This window comes from Musa acuminata, chromosome BXJ2-10 (assembly GCF_036884655.1).
Source record: "Musa acuminata AAA Group cultivar baxijiao chromosome BXJ2-10, Cavendish_Baxijiao_AAA, whole genome shotgun sequence".
Classification (NCBI taxonomy): Eukaryota; Viridiplantae; Streptophyta; class Magnoliopsida; order Zingiberales; family Musaceae; genus Musa; species Musa acuminata.
In genome coordinates this window covers 32,532,871-32,550,805 of record NC_088347.1, presented here as the reverse complement: position 1 = coordinate 32,550,805, position 17,935 = coordinate 32,532,871, and the positions used below count along the sequence as shown (strand labels likewise).

The window sequence follows — 17,935 nt, the reverse complement described above, 5'->3', positions numbered from 1 at the left end:
AAAGATACATATCGTAAAATCAGATATAATATTATTTGATTTTAATTATGATATAAAATATTATTTTCGTATTTAATATAACATATTATAGACTATGATGGAGCTCGAGGGCCCGCTCTTTACCCGCTCAACGTCAACGGTCATGTTCGTCCCGCCATCAAAGCGGGCGTCAAAGGCGGCCCTCACGTCCGCCTGGCGGTTGCGCCTCGCTCCACCTCGTGAAGCAGAGGCAGCACTTGTAGCTCTCCATGTCACCAACCTGACCTGGGCTTTCTTCGGGGGTTTGGAGAAGAATATTGTGGTCGGGAACGGAGAGAAAGAGAGACTAGGTAGCCTCGGGAATTGGCCGCGTGTTAACCGTCGGAACGACCGCCCTACGCGCATCGTGGGCGTCTCCATCGGAGGAATAATGATATGGATATGCAAATACTGCTTTGTTTAATTATTTCCCCACATGTGATTTCCTATCTACTCTAAAGCAGGGAACACATAACTCGGTCCAATAAATATGGCCACATGTCCACGTGGCTTATCTAAGAGACGAAGGCCAGATCCAGTGGAGAAAAACTGTGTTCCTTGCCTCCATCTAGATAGGAGAGCTCCGACCTTCGGTTTCGGCGACTAAGATGGGTTGGGGCTAGTCGCAGACAGCTACGTTAAAAACCACCGGAGGGATCGCGACGGCGACGCTACCGACAAAAGGCATTCGTCATGATCAAAGTGAACGTGGACGGTGATCGAGCCGCACACGGTATGGCGTAACGGGAAACTTGTTGCGGCTAACAGAACTCCACGTAGCATGAAGCGCGGCGGGGCCCAGAGTAATATAAAATCATACGGTATTATACGATGAATACAATAAAATTATTATTAAAGGAGTGTGCGGATATTACTGTGTATTACATGTAACTATACAGTTGGCACGATATTGAAAGCACAGATTCTAACAGCGGCTGCTCGTTCCGATTATTTATCGGTTAACTTACCCGTCTAGGTTAAGGCAGCTCCACGGACACTTACATCCGAGGCGTGTTTAGGTACACTTTTGAATTAGGATTAATGCATATTTTAATTATAAATTAATATTTAATAACTTTTTAAATTATATTTGACCTGAATATTATATTAAAAAAAATCAAATACCGATATTATCTCATGATAGCATTAAATTATTAAAATATACTATAATATCATCAAATTTTACAAGATTACAAGAATGATTTAGTGAGAATTCAAGATGATTTCTAATTTATAAAGTAAAATTTTATTTACTTACTTTTAAATTATATTTATTTATATTATTATATTTATTCTTTATTATATGTTTCAGTCATATAAATTTTTTTATAAGATTATATACATACATACATACATTCATTTATTTTTTATTTATTTACTAATTAATTTAAATAAAAAATATTTATTATTTTTAAATAAATATTAAAACATTAGAAAAAGTAAATTTATCAGAACTTTTGAAATATAATTTTACCAAATAATACTTACATTTAATCCAAATTAAAAATATAATTTATTATTTATTATTTATGAAATACTTTAAATATTTTATAATGGTACAGTCACTCAAATATTTTTCCTTTAATTATATATTAAAATATAAATACGTTTCTAACGCAACGTTAGTCCATCCTCAACTTGCTTATTCTTACTTCGGTGACTTCGTTATTTTTGATATGACACATTTGTCATTTCAAATATCAACAATTTTCTATATATACCCTCCCGTTGACTTCCAACATGTCGATCATATCAATCATGATGGTCTGTAATTACAATCAGACGCTTGCGGGCTTTTTGAAACTTGACTTCCTGTAACTGGCGGTGAGTAGATCCAAGAAGACGAACGAGCAAGTTGATGGCGAACTTGATAGTTTTTTATGAGAATTAGTCGCGCATCCACGATCAAAAGGTCCAACACCTTCCTTCCTTCCTTCCGCCCTCGGCCGCTGCCCGCCGATCCAGTTCCTCGCTCTCGTCCCGTGGCCACTGGGAAAATGGAGGACGCACCGGCCGCGGCGCTGAAGGCGGTTACATTGACCCACGTCCGGTACCCGCAGGGCGACTCCCTGGGCCACTTCCTGGCGTGGGTGTCCCTGATCCTGGTCTTCATCAGCTTTGGTGGGTTCATCTCCCACTTCATCTTCTGGCGGGAGCTGCAGGGCCTCTGCTTCGCCCTCGGCCTCATTATCTCCCAGGTCATCAACGAGCTCATCAAATCCTCCATCCACCAGTCCCGCCCCTCGTCGATGTGCGCCATCCTCGAGGTCTGCGACTCCCACGGTTGGCCCTCCAGCCACTCGCAGTTCATATTCTTCTTTTCGACCTACTTTTCCCTCCTCTGCCTCATCAACGGCGTCGGCGTCTCCTCCCCCAGCTCTAGACGCATCATCGCCCTCCTCCCGTGGCCTTCCGCCTTCCTCACCCTCAACTCGCGCGTCTACCTCGGTTACCACACCGTCCCCCAGGTGGCACCCGCATCTCTCGGATCAGCCAAGGATTCAGTATTTTGTGTGATAAGGGGAATGATTTGATTTATCGGTCAGGTGCTCGCGGGATCGACGCTGGGGCTGCTGCTCGGGGCCGGGTGGTACTGGATCGTGAACACGATGCTGGTGGACTTCTTTCCGGCAGTGGAGGAGAGCGCGATCGGGAGATTCCTGTACATCAAGGACTCGACGCACATCCCGAACGTGCTCAAGTTCGAGTACGACAATGCAAGGGCTGCCAGGAAGAAACCAGCCAAGGATTGAACGAACCCCCCTGTACGTTGCTGGATTCTTTGTTCCTAATCTTTTAATTATCTTTGGTAGTCATTTAGATAAATTCTTGTTCTTACTCTTGAAAGTGTTTAGGGCTTATATCATTGGGTTGTGACAATGACTCTTCGTTCTCCAACCAAAAGGATTAAAACAGAATTACTAAAAGTTACAAGGGTATACCTATAATGTGATTAAAGAAACCCTAATCTCGATAGGATGATCCCCTATCGATACTCAATTATCCTTGTAAGATTGTTTGTCACTCTCAATGATCAACTATGTTAGATTTGGAACTTCGAGTTTTATAAATCTGATATCGGTACTCATACAAAACATCATTGGTATCTTAAGTCTAGGACCAAATACATAACTGAGATAACCAAATTACTATCTGACAATGAGATATCATTAACTATCCAACACTCCGTGAGCAGATTAATGAATTCATTCTCCAATAAGCACATCACTATATCCTAATGTCCTCTCACGAACAATTATTAGACCAACCACCTCAATCATATAGATGGATATACAATACACCAATCTATCTGGTTATCTCGATATCTTTATCGAATAACCTATGATCGAGATTATTTAGAATTTATATTTAAATATAAATTAATCTCATTATCATAATCTCATTATGATCCGATTCGCATTGCGTATATTAATAGAATGATACAGCTTTCTCAAGTGATAGTTCACTTAGACTAAGTGAAATCGAGATTATTTAGAATTTATGTTTGAAGATAAATTGATCTTATTATCATAATCTCATCGTTATCTAATTCTTATTAAACATATTGGTAGAATGATACAGCTTTCTAAGTGATAGTTCACTTAGGCTAAGTGCTAGTTCACTTAGCCATAACTTTATGGATTTATGAGCATTTTCTTTGCTGCGATTGCTATTAGACGCTTGTATTCCATTGGTGGTTTTCCATCGCCCTCCTCAGGATCTTCTTCTTGATAATGTTCATTTAGTTCATGCAGTTCATGCTGAATTTGTCAGTGAATAAGATGCATATTTGAATTTCACACTGCAGAAACTACTAAGGAAACAAAGAAATTGGTACCGACATCATTAGTTATGGCTTCATGGTCTGAAGCTTCTTCACTCCATGCTTCCCATCTACTTTTTGCCCTTCATGCTCTTTTTCCTTGATCTTGGTATTAAGGTAAAGAAATTAGTTCAAGACCACAGGATTAAGCTAGCAAAATGTAATATAAGAACACTTTCAGAGGAGGGGTTAGCATTAGCGAATATGATGATAAATGAAGAAATAATATAATTTGTTTATAGAAAACTAAGTAGGTAAGGGAAATCTAGAAAGAACAGTAATACAATATATAAAAATTGGTACACACGTAAGGTCAAATATAGAAACAAAGTAGGTATTTTTGTCGATAAGGATGTCGAGGATGACATTGTAAAGATGAAAAAAATTGGGCGTAAAATTAAATTTTGTTTTAGGAGAAGAGATTCTAAATGTTAGAATTACTTTGCCTTCTCAGTTGGATTACATGACCAAACCGAGAGAGAATTTTAGAAAAATTTAGATGGAGAATTTAAGGTATATCTTTTATTCAAAAACTTATCATCAGAGGCAACTAAAATATGGTTATATAGGGAGAAAATTTTGAAAATTTAAAGGAGCGCATGAGGGTTTTGGATATGGAGAGAGAAAAGAAATGGACGATATAATTTTAATTTTTTTTACATCAAATGAACTCGTAATTTCACAATTATTTATCCTCACCTCTAAAATAGAATTGAATATTCAATTACTCTTGAGAGCATATATAACTATAGTTATTTTTTTCTCACTAGAAAGATACAGTTGCTCATAGAGATTGTAAAATTATATCTAACAAAAGTTTGACTAATGAATACAGATTAATGGTTTCAAAAACATGATTTAGGAGAGCTGAGTTGGTTACCTGTTAAATACGAGTTATGGCCCGTATATATGAAATAATGGGAGAGCGGGGCAGTCATGTCCTAGTAGACCTGAAAGAAAAATGAATCACATTATCAGACTACCTATCAATCTACAAATCTCAGAGGAAGCTGGTCTTAAAAGCAACTAAGAATTGACATCTGATCTCATAAAGCTTGTCATTGAAGTTGTATATAAAAAAGCTCTCACGAGCAAATAAACAAGCATTTGGTGTGCAACATTTTGCCACTGATTTAGCCGAACATCAATCATAAGCTAAACACTACAATCATAACCTTCGATACAATGCAGCTTGCAATAGACTATTTAATCATGTATACTGATGCAGACTATTCCTTCTTCTGACATTATTAGTGATGAGGATAGTAATTATGATAAGACTTGACTAACGTCAAATGACGCTTCACGCAACAGCACCTGGTCAATGCAGATCGGAACGTCGACCGAGGCACATTAACATCCTGCCAAAGCTCAATTCTTCACGCCACGCCAACACAAAGTCAGACGCTACCAGCTTGCCCCCTGCAAGCGGGCAGCTCAAGAAGCAGTATGCTTCCCTATAAATACCCTCTCGTTCATTAGAAAAGAAGGAGGGACAGACACACAAAAACACTTCTTCATCTGAAACCCCCTCCACATCTGCTAACTTGATCGTCGGAGGGGTCGGGCCGAGCGCCTCGGCCCGACCTTTATGTAGGTGCGAAGCCGAAGGTCCCCTTCGGACGGGCAGGCGAGGAGTTCCTGCCCGGAGGAGGCGGCTACACCGTCCCGATCGGACACCGCACCCGATCGCCTCAGCGGGCTCGAGGAACGCCCCAGGGAGATCCCTGTCGTCCGGACCCGAACCGAGTCACGTCGGCCCCGAGGCCACGACTTAAAGTTGTTTCCCACAACAATTAGCGATGTAAAAGTTTGATTCATAACGAAGACCTCTAAATCAAGCGTAAATTAGAACAAACTAATGACACGTTAGATTGTCCTGATTCTTTTCAGGAATTTTAGCTTCTTGAACGAACCAAGTGGCCGATTAAGAATACGTGCAGCGGAACGGGACGATTGCCGCTCGGGAAAACCCTGTCCAGCCCTGAGGGCTCCCTCACCATGGGGAGCAGGGCCAGCCATCCCGGCATGCAGTTGTGTCCCCAGCGGCAATCGTCCCGTTCCGCTGCACGTATTCTTTGCAGCGTGCAGTTGTGTCCCCAGCGGCAATCGTCCCGTTCCGCTGAACATGTTATTTGCAGCATGCAGTTGTTCTTTCCAGTATGCAGTTGTGTCCCCAGCGGCAATCGTCCCCCCGTTCCCACCAAACCAACGCATATGGTGCTTCTCCTTCAAACCATACGTACGCAGGTATAAACAACCTCCCACTTGTGCAGTCCTCTTCATGGACTCTCTTCTCGTTCCTTCTACAGAACATTAAGTCATGGCCACCCTTTCCATTGTCCTCTCTTTCTCTCTTTGGTTGATCCTCCTCTGCCACAACTCTCGAGCACAACTTGGCTTGGGTCAGCAGGGAATAGGTGAACCATGGATGAGTGCGCGTTGCTACAGCCGTGTGAGTCAATGCAGAATCGAGAAGCTAAGCGCCATTGAGCTCACCAGAGGTGTGCTCTGGGAATTTTTTATCCTCAAAATAATAGACCAAATAATAGCTCTTGCTGTGTATCTATACCCGTCAAATCTTACGAGCCAACTCCATCTTTATCATCTTTTTGAAACCATAAGCTTGCAAACAACAAGAAAGAATCTAGCAGACAAGAAAATGAAAAAGTCTAATATCACCTCAACTGATAGTTTGTAGTGCATCATGTATCTTTTACCTGTTAACTTTATTAATGCCTTGGACCCCTAAGTTAACATACAATTAAAAGGAAAGATAAACGAATTCATGCTCGATGATCAAAGGTTCTGACCTGAATGCCTTTTTGGGGCTGCTTAATGGTTTCTAAAGCAATTATTCACATATGGGCATGACTATCGAAAGTGTGATACGTATCACTAAAGAAAAAGAGAGGATGGAATAGATGAGGTGTTATTTGCAAAATGACTAAAACTAGAAACAACAAAATTGCTTTTATTTTAAAGCTTGTAAAAATACTAAAATAGTTTTACTTTTTATGATACAAGCATCTTTCATTACTTAAGTAACATTGCTTATTGATTACTTTTTAGACAAGCATTGTCAAGAAAATTTTATTAGAAACAATAAAATATGTATTTGATAATTGATTACTTCTTGTTTGACAAGTAATTTTTTCCTCAACAGTGTCGTTCACAAGAAAAAGAATCCATGCAGATAACCCCAAATAGTTGGGACCTTATGACATTCAAACTTCTTTGACTTGTGTAATCTACCAAATTGATCAACAAGTATATATCAAAAGTAGGTGTTGTGAATTGTTGGATCCAATTAAAGCACAATTCAATCGGAACAACAAAATGTTCGAGTGAGTTACCTGAATTCTCTCTTTGTCAATCAGGATTGACCTATTCTTACCATGATCAAATCAGCCTACCAACAATCTGGCAATGCAGCCAAGGAATTGACTAAATAAGATAAGGAATGGCTGATCTGAGCAACAAATGTTTGATCAATCCTATTCCAAGTTCGATGATGTTATTATCCTATCCTATAGTGCAGATTCAACTTTATCACCTCCAAAGGATTTCCCTAACATAATAGAGGATTTTCCTCAACAGAATAGAGAAATTTCCTGAAAATCTTATCTTCGCCCCCGTAAGATTGTGCTCCTGACAAGGATACCAATCTTGATCGATACAAAAAATTGTTTATAAGCGAGAGGCTTCATGAGTAAGATAAGTGTAGATCGCTGCTACTGCTACTACGATTGTTGTTGCTGTGATGGCACAAGCGTTCCCTTCATTCTCCTTAAGTCCGCCGAATGTTGGCAGATCAGCAAAGACTACCGGTGAGGAAGATGAGGATTGACGACGGAGCCTCTTAGGAATGCAACGGCGTTAGTCTTTCTCAGTGACGTTGGTCGCTGGCTGAAGGGTGAAGCTTCACTTTTCTCAGTGACGTTGGTCGCTGGCCGAAGGTAAGAGCGAAGCTTCGCTTTTCTCAACGACGTTGGTCGTGGTTGCGATTACGACGGCTGCGACGATAGAGAAGAAATCTACAACAATGTTGCAGTGATGCTACTACAACAAAGGAGGAAACTGCAACAGAGGAGAAAGCTGTAGAAGAGGAAGCTATAGCAGAAGAGGAAAGAAAATAACTACAACGAGGAAGAAAAGTGGGGTAGTGCTGATAAGCACAGCACTAGATACCGTAGCAGAAGGGAACGAACGTTGGCATAGAATGGCAGCGAGAAGAGAGCTTGCTCTAGGCAAGCGGATCTGATACCACGAAGAAAATAATAGAAGATAAGAACAAATATTGAATGAAGCTTTATTGAATAGTTGAAGATGCTTTAATACATTAACATGTTTACTCTCTTATTTACAGAAGGATTTTCCTTAATAGAACAGAGAAATTTCCTCGTATAGTTAGGAAAATCTTATCTTCTATCAAAAATAGCTAGAGATCTTCTATCAAAAATAGCTAGAGATGATTAGGGGACAGACTCACGGATATAGAAAATACGATCGAAAGACACATTTCTTGAAGGAAACGTAAGAACAAATCGAGAAGAAGGCGGAAAAACAAACAGACCATGAGATCATCCCCGTCGCCGTGAGTGCGGCTCGTACATCGAGCGAGACTCCACCGGAGACAGAAAAGGGCAACAGGAAAGGCGTGGATCGAGAAAAACGGATGGGGGGAGTTCACCTCCGGGAGAAGGCGAAGGGAGAGAAGAGTCCGGAAGCGTCCCTCGCCGCCCACCCGAACGCCTTGCCCGGGTGCTCCTCCCCCAGGGACGTCGCCTTCCTCACCCCGTTCTCGGTTGCCGCCTCTGCCATTGCCTACTCTATTTATTCTCGCTCGCCGATGACGGTGGAAAGGCCGACATGGACGGGAGGGACGAGGCGGTTATATAAAGGTATATGCGTCGACAACGTTTTGGTTACGATGCGCCTCGAGCGCATCGTGGCTTCGGACACGACCAGTCTGACGTTGGCACAAACTATGTTAGCCGCGGGATGGGCAGCTTCGTCAGATGGACGGTTTAGGCTCACCTCATCGGATGTGCGTACGTGGCGACCTGTAAGTGGGGCAGGCCGTTGGTGACCGACTGTAACCTTGGCGTTGCGAGCCGATCCAGCAAACAGCTTCGTATCGCACCAGAACGACAACGCCCTTCCACAGGGCTGATGTCATTAGCCTGGCCCCGGGGCATCACGATGACGGGACGGTGTTTCGTAGCTCGGTGAGCACGGCTGCTCGCCAGAGGAGACTGGAAGGTGCTTACGGTGCATTAAAGCCGCCACTAACCGGCATAGATACAGATCACCTTTTTTTTTTGGCTCTTTCCTTTGTTTTTATTAGATATATGTATATAATTAGCTGGAATTAGCTGGCAGATGGAGTAATGGCATGATGAATGATTCGCTAGTGTAAAATGCAGACGATAAGAGGATTTGGAGCGGAATTAATGGATATGCTGACGGTGGAGAGTGAGTGAGCGATGACGTGGTTTTCTGGATGGTGATAAGCCACCCGGAAAAGGACACAACTTGGTTATAGTGTAAGATTGTCTATGTGATTATACATAAGAAAAGTTTTATGGAGAAGGGACAGAATCATGATCGTTGTCTCCTAAGGTATTTTCTGACGGATTCCTGAGAGGTTTTATATCTTGTCTCCTAAGTTTTATGGAGGAGGTTTTATATCTCCTAAGGTGGAAAGGGAGTAAGATAATAACATATAATGAGAGATAGAGAGAGAGAGAGAGAGAGAGAGAGAGAGAGAGAGAGAGAGAGAGAGTTAAGAATAGGGAGACTCTTGCCTACATCTCTAGCATATGCTTGAGAATAGTTTTTATATCTCTCCAAGGCAGAACACACAATATAGACTACATACAACAAAAGCACAATATGAGTATATGATTTCATTGCATGATAAAATCAAACTAAAGAATATGTAAAGATATTTACTTTTGTGCAACCACAAAACATGAACATTGGAAGATAATTTGGATTTGTTATTTTTACAGAAACAGCAATATGACCTTACAGAGCAAAGTCAATATGTAGTTGCAAGAACAGAAAGAACAAGAGGATGTATTAATCCAAAGTTTTATGTTGTTTTACAGCGACGAGACATGCTTCAGCTTTATATATGGAGATCACATGATTTATCATAAAATTGGATACAGACTTCAATGGAAAATGAAATCAAAGCGCATTAGCAGCTTCACAGATTTTAGGGTCCGACCCTTGCGGTCGCAAAGACTAACAGAGCGGATCCCGGTCCTTAATTCCCACACTGGCAAACAAGTCTGGCCAGCAAAGTCATCCTGGTCCGACACATCGTGCTCAAAAACTTCGATGCAAAGCAAAGCAAGTTCTGGAACAGTCAACTTGAACTCAAAGTCTGCATCCCAAACCGGTGTCCAACAATCCTTGATTGTTTGTGTTTTCTCCATTGTTGTATCAACTGGGACTCCAGCTATGCCCACCTGTTTCATCCATAACATGCCTCAAGTTCATAACTGACATGAAGATACATTGATATTCTATCTTCTACTTGCAAGTGCAAAAGCAAACTGTCTGAATTAGGCTATAAGAAATATGCTTTCCATGAACATGACACAACTAATGCTTAAGGATTGAATCAATTCATCAATAGCGTGAAGGTTAATGATGAAATCTAGTAGCATGAAAATAACCACATCATATGTATTCTTCCTTGAAAGGATTGGACTTACCCATAGTACTGATACATTGGCACAAAAATCATGTTATTTCCTTAATCTTACCCTTGCATAAAAATCTGGTGGTGAACATGTATCGAAATGTGATTTATGGTAATCAAAGCGCCACCCGTCCCCAGTGTATACCGTCACCTGATATTAAATAGCATCATGTTAATATGAATGTCACAAAGGTAAAATAACTGTTGAGATATAAAGGCAGAATATGGTCAAAATTCACCTTCAATGTTTTCATTGGTAGCAATGTAGCTTTAGGATCAAAGAGTTGATCTGGATTATCATTCAACAGTATATCTGGCTTCTTCACATATCCGCACCCTCCATTCGCTTTGAACATACCATGCAACAACCAGAGTGGTTGCCCATATCCCTGTGGTGCAATATTCACATCCATGATGGAATAAAAATTGAATAAATTCTTCTCTCAGCTATTAGTTTGTGATATATTGCGGGTATTCAACGTGAACTATTAGTTTGTGATATAATTTGGACAAGCCAGTGGAGAATTTTATTGGAACAAACTCGTACACAAAAGCAATCTGGCAAAACAACCTAGTTTTAGACTAACAAAATACTCTATATGCCAGTATAACCAACCTACAAAAAATATATATAATAGCCTTGAATAAACTTCACAAACATATACAATCATCCTACTTCATGTTCCAAGAAATGTGTAGATGATGGATGAAAGCAGAAGAATCTTCAAGACTTCTAATTACAGCTAAAGCCAACAGAAAATTAGTTATCTTTGAAGGCCTAGCTACATAAATAAGGATTGAATGGATTAGAGTGCTCAGTAATGTGCATGATAGATAATTTGTAACCCCAAGGAAGTTAAATGGATAGAATCTATAACCAACTTGCAGGTGCCCCTTCCACAGCATTACGTCTGACAGAGATCACAGATTTCACATCAAAAGAGTCTGAAGAAAGAAAAGCGGTAGATATGTTTGCTAAAAAGTCAACGGAAAGCCAACTGTACGATGAACAGAACACAGAACATGAGATTATGGCAAATATTTCCAGAAAATGAGTCAGCACATCTAACTTTGCATATTTTTGGGACAATCTCTACAAGTAAAATAAGATTCAAAGAAAACCATAAATGCAATTATAACATAAGGGAACGCTAAAAGAAATAAGGGATGTCTTGCAGAACTACTGTATCTAAAAGAACCATTAAAATTTCTCAATAATGCTAAATACTGCAGGATAAGTATAAGGTTTCCATTCTGATATAGTAAATTATAATCAGCTCCAGCTCTGACATTCTTTATCTAGCATCTACTATGTAAGAGTCCCAGAATGAACCTACCTGTAGGGGTAAATTATGATCCTAAGTACAATAGAAGCAAAACAAATACCTGCATGTTTAGTGCAACCATCTGTGCTCCATGCATCCAACCAAGCAACGGTTTGTAATTAGAAGAAGTAATACGTGTGCCATTTGGGAATATCCTTAACAAGTTTCTTTGAGTGAACCTGGAAACATCATCAATCAGCTTCCTAGTCTTACCTCTTTTACATTAGGCCCATAAACACAAAATCAATCCAATGAGAAACAACACAAGACATTCATCAGAGAGGAGAGATTCAATTGCAGAATCAAACATGATGACACAAATAAGTAGTAAGAAACATATGAAATAAACCAAGAAAGACCTGCTTCTACAATACCTAATAAGTTCAGTTCCATGGGATGATGCAGCTTTCTCAAGTGCTTGTTCACTTAGGCTAAGACGTGTAACTTTATGAGGATCAATCTTCAGTGCCTCGGTTAAGTCACCCTGCAATTTCTTTGCTGCGATTGCTATTAGATGCTTGTATTCAATTGGTGGTTTTCCATTACCCTCCTCAGGATCTTCTTCTTGATAATGTTCATTTAGTTCATGCTGAATTTGTCAGTGAATAAGATGCATATTTGAATTTCACACTGCAGAAACTACCAAGAAGGAAACAAAGAAATTGGTGCTGACATCATTAGTTATGGCTTCATCGGCCAAAGTTTCTTCACTCCATGCTTCTTCATCTGCTTTTTGCCCTTCATGCTCTTTTTCTTTGATCTTGGTATTAAGGTAAAGAAATTAGTTCAAGACCACAGGATTAAGCTAGCAATATGTAATATAAGAACACTTTCAGAGGAGGGGTTAGCATTAATGGATATGATGATAAATGAAGAAATAATATAATTTGTTTATAGGAAACTAAGTAGGTAAGGGGAAATCTACGAAGACGGGTAATAAAATATATAAAAATTAGTTCACACATAAGGTCAAATATAGAAACAAAGTAGGTATATTTGTAGATAAGCATGTCAAGGTTGATATTGTAAAGATAAAAGAAATTGGGCATAAAATTAAATTTTGTTTTAGGAGAAGAGATTCTAAATGTTAGAATTACTTCTGCCTTTTCAGTTGGATTACATGACCAAACCAAGAGAGAATTTTAGAAAAATTTAGATGGAGTATTTAAGGTATATCTTTTATTCAAAAACTTATCATCAGAGGCAACTGAAATATGGTTATATAGGGAGAAAATTTTGAAAATTTAAAGGAGCGCATGAGGGTTTTGGAAATGGAGAGAGAAAAGAAATGGATGATATAATTTTAAAATTTTCTACATCAAATGAACTCGTAATTTCACAATTGTTTATCCTCACCTCTAAAATAGAATTGAATATTCAATTACTCTCAAGAGCAGATATAACTATAGTTATTTTTTTCTCACTAGAAAGATACAATTGCTCATAGAGATTGTAAAATTATATCTAACAAAAGTTTGACTAATCAATACAGATCAATGGTTTCAAAAACATGATTTAGGAGATATCAATTAAACAAAGACAAAGATAGTTTTACTAAAACTAGATGATAGAATTCTAAAGATAATGTACAAAGCTATGAAAGAGAATCATCTAAAATCTACTGATAGATAATATAATGAGACAATGCGAGACAACTAGAATTGCTATTGCAAATACAGATAAAGGAACACTTAAGAAAACTTTACTAGAAACAATAAAAAAAAATTGAATATTCTTAGTTTAACTAGAGATATTGCCTTACAAAAAACTTGGTGATGGGATAAAACAGCCGACCACAAATAGTTGGGACTTTGTGGCTTGTTGTCGTTGCCAGTGATGTCATCTTTGTCTTGGATTCAGGGTACTCTTTTGGTGGTTTAGTGGAAATCATAATCCTCATCTTTAACTCTTCCGGTGAAGGAAATACTTCTGGAGATTCCAACATTGGAGTATACAGTATTTTTCCAAAAGTTTCAGTTAACATCTAGAAGTGAAATACAATGATCAGGTCATATAATTTAGAAGTACAGCAAGCAGTGTTGAGAGAAATAATATTCTACCTTAGCTGCTTTTGCTTGAAGATTTGGAGTTAAATGATCTTCAAGAGTAATTATGACTGGGTATGGAGATGATTTAAAGGCATATTCCTTAATGGATCTCAAGCATTTAATAAATTTGACGGGATGAGTCAGTGTCCTACAGTTATAAGTAAAAAGTTTTACAAGTACAATTCTTGAAAAACATCCATAAATCACCAAGATCATATTATTTATGCCTCTAGACAACAAGTATAACAGATGATGAACTGATGAATGCTGCAGATATAAAAATTCTTGAATCAGCTATAAGATGCCTTTGAAAAGCAAAATTTGTAAGCTAAATTTCAAGAAATATATAAAATTTTTCATTGCAAGATCACTTGAGAGTTTTTTTTTTCCTTTTATTGTCTCCGGTTCTCACTTGACATATATGCGGAAATCTAGACCCCGGCCTTGGGCCACTCAGGAGAGTTTATCTCTTGCATATATATACATATCTACATAAGAAAAAGTCTGCATATGTCTCACTCTTTATCCAGGTCTTCTTTTTTCATTGAGCCGATGCCTCGGATGTAGTTCTGTTGACATGATCAAAGGGTAGATATTTCACAAGTTTCTCACATCAGAAAGGTTATGTAATGATGTAGGCCTAGATCTAATGCTTCCATCTAGGAAACTGGCACAAATGTCAACAGTAACAGAGAAAAAAAGAGGAGAATGTTCTCTCTTGTGGATGCTTCATGATAGCATACCAACACGGCAACACATACCGCTACTTGTCTAGCTTTTTCAGTAATAGGCAAACTTACTTCGTGTGATTATATTACTTAAACCTTGCAAAGTTTTATGATTGTTTCACTCATGCAAGACACAAATTGTTTAATACAATTATACACTCAACATCGCATGAGCCAATGTCATATTGCAGTTTGACTATACAGGTGCAGTTCAAGTACCTCCCATGAAGAACCTTCACATTATTGTTTCTTTTATTCGGCCACAGATCCAATTCGATTACTCTCACCCCTCTTCGCAAAGCCTTTATGATTGGAACATCACTGCTATCGCTACAGAGTTGGTTACCTGTTAAATACGAGTTATGGCCCGTATATATGAAATAATGGGAGAGCGGGGCAGTCATGTCCTGGTAGACCTGAAAGAAAAATGAATCACATTATCAGACTACCTGTCAATCTACAAATCTCAGAGGAATCTGGTCTTAAAAGCAACTAAGAATTGACATCTGATCTCATAAAGCTTGTCATTGAAGAAGTTGTATATAAAAAAGCTCTCACGAGCAAATAAACAAGCATTTGGTGTGCAACATTTTGCCACTGATTTAGCCGAACATCAATCATAAGCTAAACTCTACAATCATAACCTTCGATGTTAGGCATACGATGCAGCTTGAAACAGACGATTTAATCATGTGTACTGATGCAGACTATTCCTTCTTCTGACATTTTTAGCGATGTAAAAGTTCGTTCCATGACAAAGACTTCTATATCAAGCGTACATTAGAACAAACTAATGACGCGTTCGATTGTCCTGATTCTTTTCAGGAATTTTAGCTTCTTGAACGAACCAAGTGGCCGATTGGCGGCCTCGACCGCACGCCTGCCTTCCGCATTCAAACATTGCATTGCGTGGTCCATCGCTCCGGAAAACCCTGTCCAGCCCTGAGGGCTCCCTCACCCGCAGAAGAAGCGGGAACTGACGAGCTTGGGGAATGGGGAGCAGGGCCACCCCGGTGTGGCAAGGGAGGAGGCAGCGGTGGCCGCGTTCGCCACGGAACGAGGCGATCACAACAGGCCTCCTTCCGTGGGTGGCCCTGCTCCCTTGGAATATATATATATATATCCTTCTTAAAGAACAAAATGACATATTTATTCTTATAAGTGTGCATATATTTTTATGTTGCGTAATGATCATCAATGATTAGAAAATAATCAAAAGAGAGTTGGAATCTTAAAGCATGAACTGACCAATTCCATGAAGCATTAATTTCAATTAAAATTTCAGAATCTTTACACTAACAATTAACAAACACAACATTTCGGGATAAATATATAAAATTAACTGAAGTGTTCTTTTTATTAAAGATTAAAATACTTAGAAAATAAAATTAAAGGCATGACGTGCCTATCAACTGATCTTTCCAAAAGGCACAATAGCTGTTCTCGCCATCGTAGTTTGCTAATCTATGAGCTGAGTCATTGACTCATACCGGAAGTTGATGCAAATTAATCTTTAATTTTCATATATTTTTTAAGTATTTTTCTTAGGTTTTTAATCTAGAAAATGTTCTTTTTTTCTCCTTAATTATCACTTTCGTCTTGTTAACATTGCTCATTTTTTTCTCGTCTATCACTTTTATCATTTTTCTTATTAGGTGAAGAAGGATGGACGATACCAATGATAAAAAGATAACGAGGGCAATAAGTAAAAATTAAAAAAGTTAGAAAATGTATGAGGAGGAAGGATATTTTTAAGATTATAGAAATTAAATTACGCAGAAAAAATAAAAACATAGATGCTATTTGGGAAAAAAAACTTAAAAAAAATTATGAAAAATCATATATATATATATATATAGTTATTTATATAAAGTATTCCGCTAAATTTCGTGTTCATCGTCACAAAGTACATATTTCATCATCATCGTCATAAAAAAGAAAGTATCTGTAGAAGGAAGGAGACCATAGCAGAGAGAATAAAGAACACACATCACATACCCCGGGAGAAGAGGGGTGAGCGGCGTTGTCGTCGGAGAAGAGGTAGCGGTAGAATTCGTCAACGGAAAGCCCTTTCTTCTGCAACTCTTTGAGGTACTTGGACTCCTTGATGGCATCGTTGACGCCGGCTCCAGATTCCCCCTGCACCTCCTTCGTGAAGCGCCGGAGCTCCTGCTCCCGCATCACCCCTCCCTCCGAGTACTGCCCGAACACCTCTTGTATCGCCTCCGGCGCCTCGCCCGACGCCGCTCGATAATGGCGCCGGAAGAAGAAGCACACTCTGTAAGTGGTCATCTTTGTTTGCTGATAGGTTGGCAATATGTCGTATGAAGGGAAAGACACACACATATATATATATATAGGTAGATAGATAGATTTACATATACAGAGAGAGAGAGAGAGAGAGAGAGGTGGGCCTTCCCACTCAACTTTCTACTGCATTGGCTTGCATGCAAGCTTGAGGATGATGCAGCTTCCTCAGAGATGATGCCTTTCTCTTCCTTGGCAACCACGTCTTGTCATATCTTTGCCACTTTGGTTCATGGGGACCCATGCGATATACGTTCCCTTGCACTTACTCTCTGCAATGTCCCCAAAAGATGCACTGCTTGAGGCATGCATTAGGGCATGCAATGCGTTCTGCAAACAATGCTCTCTTTCCTACATTCTCTGAACTCTCGACATCATGCCATGCTTCTCCCAGTTGGCAAAGCTGTGACAAGGTGCCTAGGTTTCATGCGAAGCAAGCTGAAAGGGCATAACTCATATATCCTTGTGCTAGGGTTTGCTTGATCCGCAAAGAAGAACCTGCGACCTTTGCTTCTTGTATCGATCACATCTCTTCAACCCCGAAACAAATATGCATCAAGTGTTTCTCTTCGCATGGGAATGAATCGGTGCATGCTCGAGAGAGGGGATGTTTATGGTTCGAATGGGATCTACCTGGGTCAACGTTTTCGCTTGTGCATTGGACTAATTAGTACAAAGGTGTAGAGTAGGGTTGGGAGGTCCCAAAAGACATTATGCAAAAGGAATAACACTTGGACGGACCATTGGACTACTTTGAGGTCGATCTTATCGCTTTGGATAGTTCTCTTCAATAAAGGGCTATTTCGCGTACAGTAGGCCACACACTTAGCAATCTTGTAGACTCCATGGAATGCATGAAAGTGAGGCGAATATTACGGTGGAAATGGACGTACGTGATGTCGAAGACGAGGAGCACTAAGGGCGTAGTAGGACAAGTAAGGCGGCAACAACATGTTCTAATAACTTTC

The 17,935-nt window shown here is 39.5% G+C and overlaps 2 protein-coding genes and 1 long non-coding RNA gene across 4 annotated transcripts; 1 reads left to right on the top strand and 2 right to left on the bottom strand.

The window, feature by feature from the left end:
• Positions 1-1,789: 1,789 nt before the first annotated feature.
• LOC135625238 (lipid phosphate phosphatase gamma-like) lies at positions 1,790-10,097 on the top strand. Of its 2 annotated transcripts, XM_065129723.1 has the most exons (3): positions 1,790-2,486; positions 2,565-2,783; positions 9,958-10,097. In XM_065129723.1, the coding sequence occupies exons 1-2, from the start codon at positions 1,899-1,901 to the stop codon at positions 2,769-2,771; spliced, it is 795 nt and encodes a 264-aa protein (XP_064985795.1). In that variant the 5' UTR covers positions 1,790-1,898; the 3' UTR covers positions 2,772-2,783; positions 9,958-10,097. The 2 variants fall into 2 exon arrangements, with proteins under 2 accessions (XP_064985795.1, XP_064985794.1); XM_065129722.1 differs by lacking the exon at positions 9,958-10,097 and having other exon boundaries at positions 2,565-2,898.
• LOC135625239 (uncharacterized) lies at positions 3,047-8,806 on the bottom strand. Its single transcript, XR_010491947.1, has 3 exons — positions 8,535-8,806; positions 4,722-4,791; positions 3,047-3,946 (listed from the first exon to the last, which is right to left on the bottom strand). It is a non-coding gene; the product is annotated as an uncharacterized LOC135625239 (long non-coding RNA).
• LOC135625237 (phosphoinositide phospholipase C 2-like) lies at positions 9,910-17,655 on the bottom strand. Its single transcript, XM_065129721.1, has 10 exons — positions 16,659-17,655; positions 14,880-15,076; positions 13,945-14,080; positions 13,647-13,868; positions 12,558-12,644; positions 12,259-12,473; positions 11,946-12,063; positions 10,799-10,948; positions 10,624-10,710; positions 9,910-10,323 (listed from the first exon to the last, which is right to left on the bottom strand). Exons 1-10 carry the CDS (start codon positions 17,004-17,006, stop codon positions 10,024-10,026), a joined length of 1,860 nt encoding a protein of 619 aa, XP_064985793.1. The 5' UTR covers positions 17,007-17,655; the 3' UTR covers positions 9,910-10,023.
• Positions 17,656-17,935: the final 280 nt, after the last annotated feature.

Bases quoted from the DNA above. Each gene is read 5' to 3' on its own strand.
- LOC135625238 (XM_065129723.1), top strand. From the start codon at position 1,899: ATGAGAATTAGTCGCGCATCCACGATCAAAAGGTCCAACACCTTCCTT. The intron at 2,487-2,564 runs GTGGCACCCGCA...TTTATCGGTCAG, and splicing joins GTTACCACACCGTCCCCCAG to GTGCTCGCGGGATCGACGCT.
- LOC135625237 (XM_065129721.1), bottom strand. From the start codon at position 17,006: ATGTGTGTGTCTTTCCCTTCATACGACATATTGCCAACCTATCAGCAA. The intron at 13,869-13,944 runs GTAGAATATTAT...TTTCACTTCTAG, and splicing joins TTCAAGCAAAAGCAGCTAAG to ATGTTAACTGAAACTTTTGG. The intron at 12,064-12,258 runs GTATTGTAGAAG...TGATGTTTCCAG, and splicing joins CATGGAACTGAACTTATTAG to GTTCACTCAAAGAAACTTGT.